At 39.1% G+C, this 12720-nt stretch overlaps 1 protein-coding gene across 5 annotated transcripts in view; it reads right to left on the minus strand.

Moving 5' to 3' along the window:
• Nucleotides 1-12720, minus strand: part of ZNF583 (zinc finger protein 583) — a 23268-nt gene extending 10548 nt beyond the window's left edge. For 3 of the 5 annotated variants that reach the window (XM_077757012.1, XM_077757011.1, XM_077757009.1), the window contains exons 1-4: nucleotides 12658-12720; nucleotides 11446-11531; nucleotides 4407-4533; nucleotides 4017-4115 (exon numbers count right to left, since the gene is read on the minus strand). In XM_077757012.1, coding sequence (XP_077613138.1) covers nucleotides 4017-4115; nucleotides 4407-4533; nucleotides 11446-11454 — 235 coding nt within the window. In that variant the 5' untranslated portion in view covers nucleotides 11455-11531; nucleotides 12658-12720. Of the gene's footprint in view, nucleotides 1-4016; nucleotides 4116-4406; nucleotides 4552-11445; nucleotides 11532-12045; nucleotides 12084-12657 lie in introns of those variants that run through there. The other 2 variants (XM_077757010.1, XM_077757008.1) reach the window with 2 other exon arrangements.

A 12720-nucleotide genomic window follows, 5' to 3' on the forward strand; every position in this document is an offset into this window, starting at 1 on the left:
CTGAAACAGGCTCCAGGCTCTGAGCTGGCAGTCAGCACAGAGCCTGACGCGGGGCTCGAACCCACGAACCGTGAGATCATGACCTAAGCAAAAGTCGGACGCTTAACCGACTAAGCCACCCAGGCGCCCCACTAATAGAATTTTAAAAAGAATAATTAATAAATGAATAAATACACCATACTCATGAGCTAAAAGACTCAAATGGCATTAATTAGGATAGCAGTTCCTCTGAAATTGACGTATAGATTCCACATAATCCCACTTAAAATTCTAGCAGGCTTTGGGGGAGAAATTCTCAACTTCATTCTAAAATTTACTTGGGAATGCAAATGGATCTAAATAGTTAAAGTGAGTTTACAAGTTGAACTATCTGATATCAAAAGTTACTATAAAGCTACAGTAATTAAGACTAGTACTGATGAAAGGATATATAGATAGATGGAATAGAATAGAGTTCAGAACTAGACCCATGTAGATATGATTAACTGCTTTTGGTACAAAGGTCCCGACAAGGCAGTATAATGGGTGAAGTCTTTTCAAAAAAATATACTGGAACAACTGTATATCCAAATTTGAGGAGCACCAAAACCTATTCTTTACCTCACTTAAGTCACAATATTTAACTCATATAAGTGTAAAAGCTATAACTATAGGAGAAAACAGAGAAGAACATTTATGTGACTTAGAGGTAGCAAGAATTTCTAAGGTATGACACACCAAACCACCAAACAAGTCAAGTTAATAAGCTGGCTTTACAAAAATTAAAAACTTTGAATGTTCAAAAGACACCAGTAGAAAATAACACAAGCCACAACTGGCATACATATACCCCAATACATATAAATGGCAAAAGACTTGTAATAAGACTATATAAAGAACTCTTATAATTTAGTAAAATGAAAACAACACAGTAAAACACGGGGGAAAGATCTGAACACTTCACAAAAGATACATGAATGATCAATTAGCACATGAGAAGACATTCAACATTATGTCACCAGAGAAATGCATATTAAAAGCATAGTGAGATACCACAACCATTAGAATGAGTAAGATTAAAAGCTGACAATACCAAGATATGGTAAAGATATGGAGCAAGTGTAAGTCTCCTACATTGCTGCTGGGAAATAAAATGGTAGACACTTTGGAAAACTGGCAGTTTCTTAAAAAGTTAAACATACGCCTATTGTATGACTCATTCCACTTTTAGAGATTTACTTAAGAGAAATGAAAACATACATGCATACAAAGTCCTGTAAATGACAGCTTCAGAGATACTTTATAATAGCCAAAAACTGGACACAACCCAAATGTTCATGAACAGGTGACTGGAAAAACAAAATGTGGGAGATCTACACAAAAATATGTATGATTTTCAAAATTATGAGTAAAATAAGCCAGACGGAACAATATATACCATATGGTTCAATCAGGTTAGATGGAAACTAATCTAAAATGACAGAGATCGTAATAGCATTTGGAGCCAGGAGTGGAGAAAAAATGGTTCAAAACAAGGCACAGGCCATCTTTTGGGGTGACGTAAACACTGTATGTCTTGATTATGGTGATTGTTTCATGGGTTTATATAATAGTCAGAACTGATCACATTGTATGATGTATATGGATGTGATTTACTGTATGTAATTCTTTAATAAAGTTATTAAGAAAAAATAAAATGGAAATAAGAAAGGTAAGTAAAGACAGACTTCAATAACAATAAAAAGAGTAAAACTCACGTAACAACCTCTTTACACTGAAAATAAAGACTTAAACCTTGGAACCTATGGAATATTTACAAATACCAATTATATGTTTGGCCATATAAAATCCTAAAGTTAGAAAGTAGAATTAGTATCAATTCCTATTTGATAAATGTGATAAAGCAATTTGATCAAAATACAATAAAACTATAAAACTTTCTTTTAAACAACTCTTGTGTAAAAGAGAAATTTCTTCAAAGTAGGTTATTTAGGAAACAGCAATAACAGAAACACTAAAAATCAGAATCTCTGGAAAACAGCTAAGTTATATTCAAAGGAGAATTGATAGCCCTTAAAAATTTAGTGAATAAAAGAGAGTGAAATGATCAAGCATTTATTTCAGCAAAACGGAGAACAAAATAAACCTAAGAAAACTAGAACAATGGAATTAGTGAAAAGCAAAAAATAGAGAATTGGAAGAGTGGTTAACAATAATAAAAAAAATCCTTAAGCTGGGGGCGCCTAGGTGGCTCAGTAGGTTAAGCATCTGGCTTCGGCTCAGGTCATGATCTCACGGTTCGTGGGTTGAAGCCCCGCATTGGGCTCTGTGCTGACAGCTAGCTCAGAGCCTACAGCATGTTTCGGATTCTGTGTCTCCCTCTCTCTCTGACCCTCTCCTGCTCACGCTGTCTCTCTCTCTCAGAAATTTAAAAAAAAAAAAAAATCCTTAAGCTGAACTTTAAAATTGATTCATGACTAGCTACCTAATAATTTTTTTTAAAAAAGAATAGATATACAAAATAAGTTAAAATTGGAAACTACAGACACTAAAAATAAAAAGGATTACAAGATTATTTTTTTCAGATTCACGAAAATAAGTTTGAGAACCTAAATGAAAAGATAATGTCTTTTGGGGCACTTGGGTGGCCCTGTCAGTTAAGCATCCAACTCTTGATTTCACCTTAGGTCATGATCTCATGTTTGTGAGTTAGAGCTCTGCGTTAGACTCGATGCTGACAGCACAGAGCCTGCTTGGTATTCTCTTTCTCTCTCTTCCCCCCTCTCAACATAAATAAATAAATCTTATTTATTTAATGTTTATTTTGTATTTTTGAAAGACAAAGAGTGTGAGCAGGTAAGAAGCAGAGAGAGAGGGACACACAGAATCCAAAGCAGGCTCCAGGCTCTGAGCTGTCAGCACAGAGCCTGACACGGGGTTCAAACTTTCCAACCATGAGATCATGACCTGAGCTGAAGTTGGACGCTTAACTGACTAAGCCACCCAGGTGCCCCAATAAATAAACTTTTAAAAAATAAAAATATAAATTTGGGGACACCTAATTATAATTTAGAGCTGACTCAGTCAGTAGAGTATGCGCCTCTTAATCTCAGGGTCATGAGCTTGAGCCCCATGTTGGGCAATAATAATGACTGCTTAATTAAAAAAAAAAATTATAAAATTTCACCCAACGCAGAAACTGTAAAGAGACTATTTATCAGAAAGAGAACATTGAGAGAGTTGCCAAAGATCCACTTCCTTACAAAGACCTCAGTACCAGGTTTTATCTCTCAAACTGTAAAACTAGTGACCTCATCCATTCATACTAGCATCTCTACCTCAGACTTTTTCTTCTAAGCCTCTGCTTCACTCCAGTGGCATCTTGCATTTCTTCACTCAGAAGTTTCTCCATTTTGTAAAAATAACTCTTGTATCCCAAGTCAAACTATCATCTTTTCCCCTACTAACATATTCTGGCTTACTTCTAGTACATGGTGTCACCATTCAGTTACCCAGACTTGAAAATATAACCAGGAATTATTTATTTTTTCCTTAGTGGTTAATAAACCTCTGAATATGCCCAAATAGTAGAATTGTTTTCTCAAAAAAAAAATTCAATGAGTCAATCCTTCAATATAAAGGAATGAGTGACTGAAAAATAAAAAAAAATAGGAATTGTGGTATCTGGATTTTTTTTTTTTTTTTACTTTTTCNCAACTAAGCCACCCAGGCGCCCCTGGATTTTTTTTTTTAATGTGATGGAGCAACTTGTGCCAAAACTAAAAGGAAGGACAAGCAGACACAGACAGTTTGGACCCAGAGCATAGGAGAAGGTTATTAGACAATACAGTGATGTAGGAGAGAATATATGCAAGAAGAGTAAGTTAGGGACCTCACACTAATGGCACCTCAATGTTTCTTCCAGGCCTTCAGCCTTTAAGAAAAGCTACCCAGGAAACATCAATTATACGCTGGAACCTTTCAGAATAGCTGAGCTTTTCCCTGCAGTGGACTCTACCTTCCTAGTTCTCACTCACCAGGGTATGTGCCTCTTGTCCCCTCCTCCTTCAGCATCCAGGGCTCTTTTCCTTGTTCCAGTAATGAGATCACATCTGGCTTAGAAACTGAAACTCCTGCTTACAAGAAATAAAAGGGGAATTAGCCAGATCCGTAAGTCAGATTAAGTTGCTTGGTCATCAGGAAGTTGATGAGGGCATTATAGAAGGGAGTATAGAAGAGGTGAAGTGTTCTGAAGAATGGGGAAAATGAAGTGGTAGGAATAATCCAATGAAGCTGCCAGTTCTACAAAACTCAACCTATTGGGGGAATCACAAGAAAGAGAAATTTAGTGAAGTACATCAGAGGCTTCCTAAACATCGGAAAGCACCCCTATGTGCAGATTCTGAATTCTGTGGAGACTTCCTTACCCAGTGATACCAGGCTCCTATAGTTCTCCAACATCACCTTCTTGTACAGAGTCCTCTGAGCAGGGTTCAGCCATTCCCACTCCTCTTGAGAGAAATCTACGGCCACATCCCCAAATGTCACCAAATCCTGAAATGACATAAACATATTCTTTTATGCTCAACTAGTGTTTCTAACGTCAGATTGGCATGGTTTGAAGAGTTAAATTGTACTTTTAGATAGAAATACTACATGTGGTGATATTTTCACGCAGTATCTTAGGTTCTGTGCAGCATATGTTAAACAACTGTTAAGATGACTTCTTTGTGCTTAGTTTTAATATTCTGTCATGGAAAAGTATACAATTTTTGACATACTATAGTGTCTACTGATGGTGAAAAGATTTATAGCGCAAAAATGGGCAATAACAGAACACTATAAACAAGAAGAAAATAATATGTTATTCATACTAAATGCTAATGCATTTCTCAATATGGAAAATCAGGACAGACTAGGGTAGTGAACAAAGACTTTAAGGAAGAGACAGGAACATGAGTTAAGCCCTATAAGTTGTATGTGATCTAAACCTACATTTTCCAAACTCTTCAATGGAATGGCCAATGTTCCAGCTATGTAAACGGGTATATATATACACGTATATATATATATACGTGTATATATATGTATATATACGTGTATATATATACACACGTATATATGTATACATATATATACGTATATACGTATACATATATATATACACACCTGATGCCTATAATATGGATTTCTCAAAATTAAACATATAGATAATAAATATACTAATAAGTTCTGTAGTGATTTTGCAAAATATAACTTAAAGAGATGTATGCCATAACAGAACAATTGGAGTCCTAAAAGATTTTCTAACAGCTCTTGATTACCCCAGTGAGTTTCAAAGATGGTGACTTCTCTTTACAGAGACAATAGTAATTTTAAGCACTGTTAAATAGTATTTCAGATGTGATAATGAACTGTAACGAAAAACCCCTACAGTTTTCACTAGAGGAACATACCCAGTTGTGCATGTCTAACAAGCGAGAGTATTTTACATGCTACAGTATAGTTCTCAAGTAACACTATGCTGAATTAAGGATCTTTATAACATGGAATAAGACCTAGTCTGCTTCTTCAAAATTCAAAATGGGTATTCTTTCTAATGAGGTAAATCTACTCCAGACTTGCCAGAGCATCCGTGTGGTTTGCCATATGCTCTGTTGGTTTGGCATATGTCACAGAGCAATACCAGCTCTTCAACTGCGCTGCTCTATGGATGCACTCAATGGTCTACATCTGCACAGCTGAACTGACTTGTTAAATACTGAAATATTGTCACAATGGTTGGTAAACAGCTACTGCACTGAGCCCTGTGGTGACCACCTAGATCTCCGCACAACCCAGCAACTGAAGGGAAATGCCCAGCCTCCAGTGGCCTCCAGTATCCCAGCTAGGGTAAGTTCTGGTGTGTGCCCTTGCCTTAGTGGTCATCAGATATGAACATCACTCCTATTAATGTGACTCTGCAGTGGAATGGACCCACTGAAGATGTACTTAACTACATCAGTAATTTTATGCAAATATTTTTAATGGAAAAAATGAGTAAATATTGGGCTAGTGCCCAAGTAATGGACACAAATGTTAAGGAAGCTATAAGGGAAGCAGAAGTATGCCTTCAAGAAACATCAGTTACATGCATCAGCCTGATCTTACATGCTTCCATCTCTAAAACACTTCTTATTACAGGGAAATATAGGACGTGAGTAAAGGCTTTAAGAAAGGAAGGGAACATGAGTTGGGTCTTGGGCTGGATACTGTCCATCATAAATTCTATTAAAACTCAAACACTTCAATACAAACTAATATTTTGTGCAAAAAAAAAGTGTTCTACACACATTTCCACTAGAAACAGGTGAAGCAGCTTTTGCTAGGTAACACTGTTAAAAGACATTTTTTACCTGCACATCCTAAAGGATTCTAGGTTTCAACTGACTGATTGACCTTTTCCTCTCAGCCAATGGAGACTTGAATATCTTGCAAATATTTTAATATTTATTTTGATTTGGTCAAACAGAAATTTCATACAATTTGTAAGTATCAAAGAAACTTATCAAAGAATGTCAGCATTTCTACCCTCAGTGATTTTTTAGAAGTTAAAAGAGGGCGCCTGGGTGGCTCAGTCGGTTAAGCAGCCGACCTCCACTCAGGTCATGATCTCACAGCTTGTGGTTTCGAGCCCTGCTTGAGCCCCGCATCAGGCTCTGTGCTGACTGCTTGGAGTCTGAAGCCTGCTTCAGATTCTGTGTGTCCCTCTCTCTCTGTACCTCCCCCGCTCACACTCTCTCTCAAAATATAAACACTAAAAAAAAAAGTCAAAAGAATTGGAAGTCCTCCATCCCCACAACTACCCACCATGTCACCTTACCTCCTAGAAACATAAAAATATACAGTTAGTATGTATTTGTTCAAATGTTTCCTTATATAGACATGTCTATGATTACCTATTCACATGTCTATGATTACCTATTCACATTCACTTATAAAATCACTTTTGTTGATTGATAACATTATGTGGTATAAATATGCTGAACCTTACTTACTAACCCCTTGTTTATTTTCATTTATATGAATCTTAATTTCTCAGAATGTGAGAATAGGGATTCTCATGATTTTAACATTATAGTTCTCATGTAATATTATTATATATTGAATTAAAGATTCAACAGAGGTCTCTTAACTATTTCCTTAAAATGAATCCTAGAAGATATTCTTTTCACAGAGACTAGGATTCCCCAAACTTACTTAACCTCAGAAAAAATTTAAATTATACTATTTTGATCTAGCAAGAATAGCTACTGAAAAAATAATTCAGGCTGGGAGTAAAGTTTTGACTCAAAGGAATACTAATGGTTCTTTAGGTGGAGGAAAATGGAAAGAAATGGAAAGGAAAATCAAGAAGAAATTAAGAGCCCCAAAGGAATAACTATAAACATAATACCTAATAATAGTAATAAATTGGAGTTAAATCACTATGGGGCCTTATCTTGTTCAGAAAGTAAGAAGAGTACTAACTATAGAAGAAGACTGCAGAAGGAAGAAAGGAGATAATTACATAATGATACAGGTAAATATCCTAGAGTGGCCACTAGAAGAAAAAGAATGTATAATTAACAAGATAAGGAAAAAGTACTTGATTTATCCAGAAAAAGGTAAACAAGAAGAAATAAAGGAACAAAGAACAGATGGAATAAGTAGAAAACAAACCACAATATGATAGACAAGTTACAAATACATCAGTAATTACAGTAAATGAAAATGTACTAAACACTAATTAAAAGACAAGTGTTCTTAGGGGCGCCTGGGTGGCTTGGTCGGTTGGGCGTCCGACTTTCGCTTAGGTCATGATCTCGCGGTTCGTGGGTTCGAGCCCCGGGTCGGGCTCTGTGCTGACTGCCAGCTCGGAGCCTGGAGCCTGTTTCGGAGTCTGTGTCTCCCTCTCTCTCTGACCCTCCCCTGCTCACGCTGTCTCTCTCTCTCCTAGAAATAAATAAAAATATTAAAAAAAAAAAAAGACAAGTATTCTCAGACTGGATGTCTTAAAAAAAAAAATCAATGTTTTGAGGGAGATCTGGGATTGTGGGAGGCACAGGAGACCACGGGAGGCACGCGGGGCCTGGCTGCGAGCGCGGAGAACGGTGGCAGGCACGGGCACTGTGGGAGGCCTCAAGCCGCAGCCAACACTGTGCTGTTTACAAGAGGCGCACGTTAGTGTGATCTTCAGGAGAGGCTTTCAAAAACTGTGTGTTAAAATCATCCTTGGACGTGGGGCGCCGGGGTGGCTCAGTCAGTTAAGCATCTGGCTTTGGCTCAAGTCATGATCTGATGGTTCAGGAGTTCGAGCCCCGCGTCGGGCTCTGTGCTGACAGCTCAGAGCCTGGAGCTGCTTCAGATTCTGTGTCTCCTCTCTCTGCCCCTCCCCCTCTCATTCTTTCTCTCTCAAAAATAAATGAATATTTAAAACATTAAAAAACACAGTAAAAAATCATTTTTGGACTTAATAAAAATGTGGTTTCCTGGATCCCCTCACCAGAGACTGATTCAGAGACTGAGTTGTGGGATCCCAGAAACTGCCTTTGTGCTGATGGGCTCTGTCTATTCTATACATCCTACCCTCTGCTTTTTGCTTTTTCCATTACTAATTCAGTGGTAGGAGAAAAGAGGTAGCTGGCTCTTAACCTTTCTGGTCTCTCTTACAGGTGAGGACTTCATAATCTTATTCATTTATACATTAGTTTGACAAATTTTTTTTTTAAATGTTTTATTTACTTCTAGGAGAGAGACAGAGAGAGAGACAGCGTGAGCAGGGGAGGGTCAGAGAGAGAGGGAGTCACAGACCGAAACAGGCTCCAGGCTCTGAGCTGGCAGTCAGCACAGAGCCCGACGCGGGGCTCGAACCCACGAACCGCGAGATCATGACCTAAGCGAAAGTCGGACACTTAACCGACTAAGCCACCCAGGCGCCCCTAGTTTGACAAATATTTACTGAATGCCTACTCCCTGTAATGTTCCAAGTGTTGGGAATACAATGGTGACCAAAATACAGTCCTTCCTCTTGTGGAGTTAATATTCTAATGTAGGAGAAAGACATTAAACATAAGGTCATACTATGATAAAAAACAAAAACAACAAGGGAAGTGACATTCCGAGTGACAAGGTGTTTGTTTTAGGTAAGACAATCAAGGTAAACCTGAAGGAAGCAGTAATGTTTGAACAACAATCTAAAAGTGAGAGAGCAAGCCATGCCAACATCTAAGGGAAGAGAATTACAGAAGAGGGAGGAGCAAATGCAAAGGTTCAGAGACAGGAAAGAGCTGGGTAAGCTCGCCGAACAGCTAACTGACCAGTGTGACTGGAGCACAGAAAGACTTATAGAAAATGAGGTCTGGGGTAGCCAGGAACTGGACCATGCAGGGCCTTAGAAACTGTGGAAAGGACACTGGATTTCATTCCAAGTAAAATGAGAAGCCAATGAAGATGCCAAACAGAGGAATGAAATGATGTGTTCCATCACTGTTCACAGTGTCCTTCATTATTTTCTACTGCCATCTTTAAATCATCACTCACCATCATCTATTTATATTAACAATCAACATATACTATAACTTCTTACATCTGATACAATCACTAACTAGTAACATAGATATGTCATTTTCCTCACTTGGCCTGTTTTTCTCGTCTGTAAAATAAGTGGCTTGGACAAGATCACCCACAATTTTCGTTCTGGCTTTATTATTTTATGATCCTAGATCTTTGCTACCCAATACACTAGCTACTAGTCACATGTGGCTATTTCACTTTAAATCAATTAACATTAAAAATTCAGTTCTTTAGTCACACTAGTATATCCAGGAGCTCCAAGCCACAAGTAGTATTGGCTACTGTGCTGGCCAGTGTGGACGTAGAACATTTCTATTATCTATCAGCACAGGAAGTTCTACTGGACAGTGCTGCTCTAGCTGATTTCTCTTCTGGCTCATTTTCTTGTTTACAGCCATGTTCTATATTTTCATCCAGCATTTCACATAGTTTTTTTACATTTAATCTACAGAATGTATTTAACCTCAAAGTGTGAGGAAGGAGTCTTTTCTAAATGAATAATCCATTCTGTCTCCACTGATTTAAAATAATATCACTTATGGGGCTCTTAGGTGGCTCAACTGGTTAAGCGTCCGACACTCCACTAGTAGTGTAGAGCCTGCTTGGGATTACCTCTCTCCCTCTCTCTCTGCTCCTCCTCCTCTTGTACTCTATCTCTCTCTCTCTCTCTCTCTCAAAATAAATAAACTTTACAGTAATATCACAAGGGTGCCTGGATGGCTCAGTTGGTTCAGTGTCTAACTTCTAGTCAGGCCGTGATCTCACAGTTTGGGAGTTCAAGCCCTGTATCAGGCTCTCTGCTGTGAGCACAGAGCCCACTGTGGATCCTCTGTCCCTTCTCTCTACCCCTCTCCAGCTCATGCTCTCTGTAAAAAAAATAAACATTTAAAAAAAATAAAATAACATTTACATTATCATAATAAACAAATAAGTAGACATTAAACTATGAAAACAAAATGTCTCTTATTTGCCACACTACTGCCAGCATTTAGTATACATTAAGTCTTTAATAACTATGTTCAGTGAATGAGTAAATATTTTCCATTCTTATTTGTACTGGCATTTGTTTCTGGGCATTATATGTTGATCTTTTCATTTGTTTCTTCTAGTTCCCATTCCACAGTATTTACTGTTTTCGTTATAGATGTATGCAGCCATTTTAAACTATAAATTCAAGTACCTCTTCTATTCTCATTTTTTCAAAAAGTGTCCTGCTATTTTTCCATACTGATTTCGCTAATTTTAACTGCATGACTTAGAATATCCTATCTGTAGTCCACTACTAACTCAAAATGTCCCTAAGATAGGACTTTATTACTCCCGTGGAATCCTATTCTTATGAGCCCACTGAGTGCCTAGGAAAATCTTTGCCCTCACTGACTCACACTTTAACACTCCAAACCCAACACATCCCACTCTTCAAAATGACCTTGAGCAAGAGATCTTGTCGAGTACTATAACCAAGACTGCCCAGTAGTTTTTGTCTTGCCTTCCTCTCAAACCTGGGTCTGTGAAAAAGCTTTCAGCTAGTGGTCACATCAGAACACCTTGACCTCAATGAATCAAATCCCTAAAATGAGGGCTTTCATATCCCTGCAGGGAGTGCATTTTTGCCTTCTGAGAGCTCCTAACAAAACACCTAACCCATAGGAGGAGCTGAGCTATTTCTTGAACGAAGATGAAAATGCCAGTTGAGGAACAAAGGAAGATCACTGGGTTTTTGGGGACCTCCTTTTACCGCACTGAAGAACATGAGGACCAGGTCACCGAATGAATGGTGCTTTGTTAGCTGGGGAATTTCAGAAGAAAAGCAAGATAATGATATAAAACCTGAAAAACAAAGCACCTCAGGGAGAAGAAATCCTTCCTTACCTTGGACATGGCGTTAAGAATTTATGACAGCTCTTCTGTTCTCCTCCAGGCTCCTCACTGGAAGGGCAGTGTCTTGAAAAATAGAGCTGAAGTGGGAGAAAGAAACCATAAATAGAACTCTCAAGTAAGGACTCTTCTCACACAAGAAATCGGCTCATCAGTGAAATTATCCAAGGCTTCATACTAATAAGTAATTGAGCCCAACTGGAATCCAGGTTTGACTTTTTGGTCTTTCCATCAGATAATGATACTAAAAGGGAATATGTTACCACCCTTACTACGAAATGAGATAAAGCTACAAACAATGCCTCGGAGAAAGCATCTTTATACAGAGTAGGCATCAGAGGGGTCATGTGGTCTGGAAGACACTGGACCAAAGAGTCAGAACACTCTGCTTGTAGCCGTGGCTTATGACAAACTCTACCTGGAAACCAATTGCTGAACTTTTCTGAGCAATTTCCTCAAAAAGAGATCGAAGAAGGGGCTATGCATTTGCAGTTACTGAAACACCTAATCATGAGTTATTTTCTAGTAAACCTATCTTCCTTGGAGAGTAAAGCAATTATCTTAGAAGCAACATAACATAATGGTAAGAACCACCTGGTTTGGGGATCAGAACACCTGCCCGCAGATACTGGGTCCAGCGCTCAGGAGCTGTGCAACCTCCATGACTTACGTAACCACTCCAAACCTCAGTTTCCTCACCAGTGAAATGGTACCTATTCCCTATCAGTTGCTGGGAGGCTCATGAGGTGATCCACAGGAAGCATTCCACCCAGTGCTTCGCACATCCTTGTGTTCAGTAAATATCACTTATTTATGGTGACAAATAGCACACAGTAGGTCTTCTCTTCCTTTTTCCTCTTCAATTCCTCACCTACTGCAGAGCCCAGGAGAGGAAGGGAAAGACCCTCCTTCTGTACCAGAGAGGGCTAAGGCCCAGCAGCCTCATCTGCCCTCCCGGCCTGAAGCTGGGGCACCCCCCTCCCTCCCCCTCCTCTCAGGTGTTCCCTTCCATCCCAGTCCCGCTCAGGCTCGCCCGGACCGCCGGGTCTCCGAGAACACCCAGCCGCCGCAGGAGCCACACAGCCCTCGTGCTGGCAGCTCGCCTGGCACCCGTCCCCTCACACTGGGTCGCACTGTCACACCAACAGAAGGTTACACAACCTCACGCCGTGTCACAGGATCGCACACACACAGCTGCACACTCACCGTCACTGTCATGGTCACAGACGCTCGCACAGGCACACACAGGCGCACGCACGCCGTGACACG

This window comes from Crocuta crocuta, unplaced genomic scaffold (genome assembly GCF_008692635.1).
Source record: "Crocuta crocuta isolate KB4526 unplaced genomic scaffold, BGI_CrCroc_1.0 scaffold142, whole genome shotgun sequence".
In the NCBI taxonomy this organism is placed as follows: domain Eukaryota; kingdom Metazoa; phylum Chordata; class Mammalia; order Carnivora; family Hyaenidae; genus Crocuta; species Crocuta crocuta.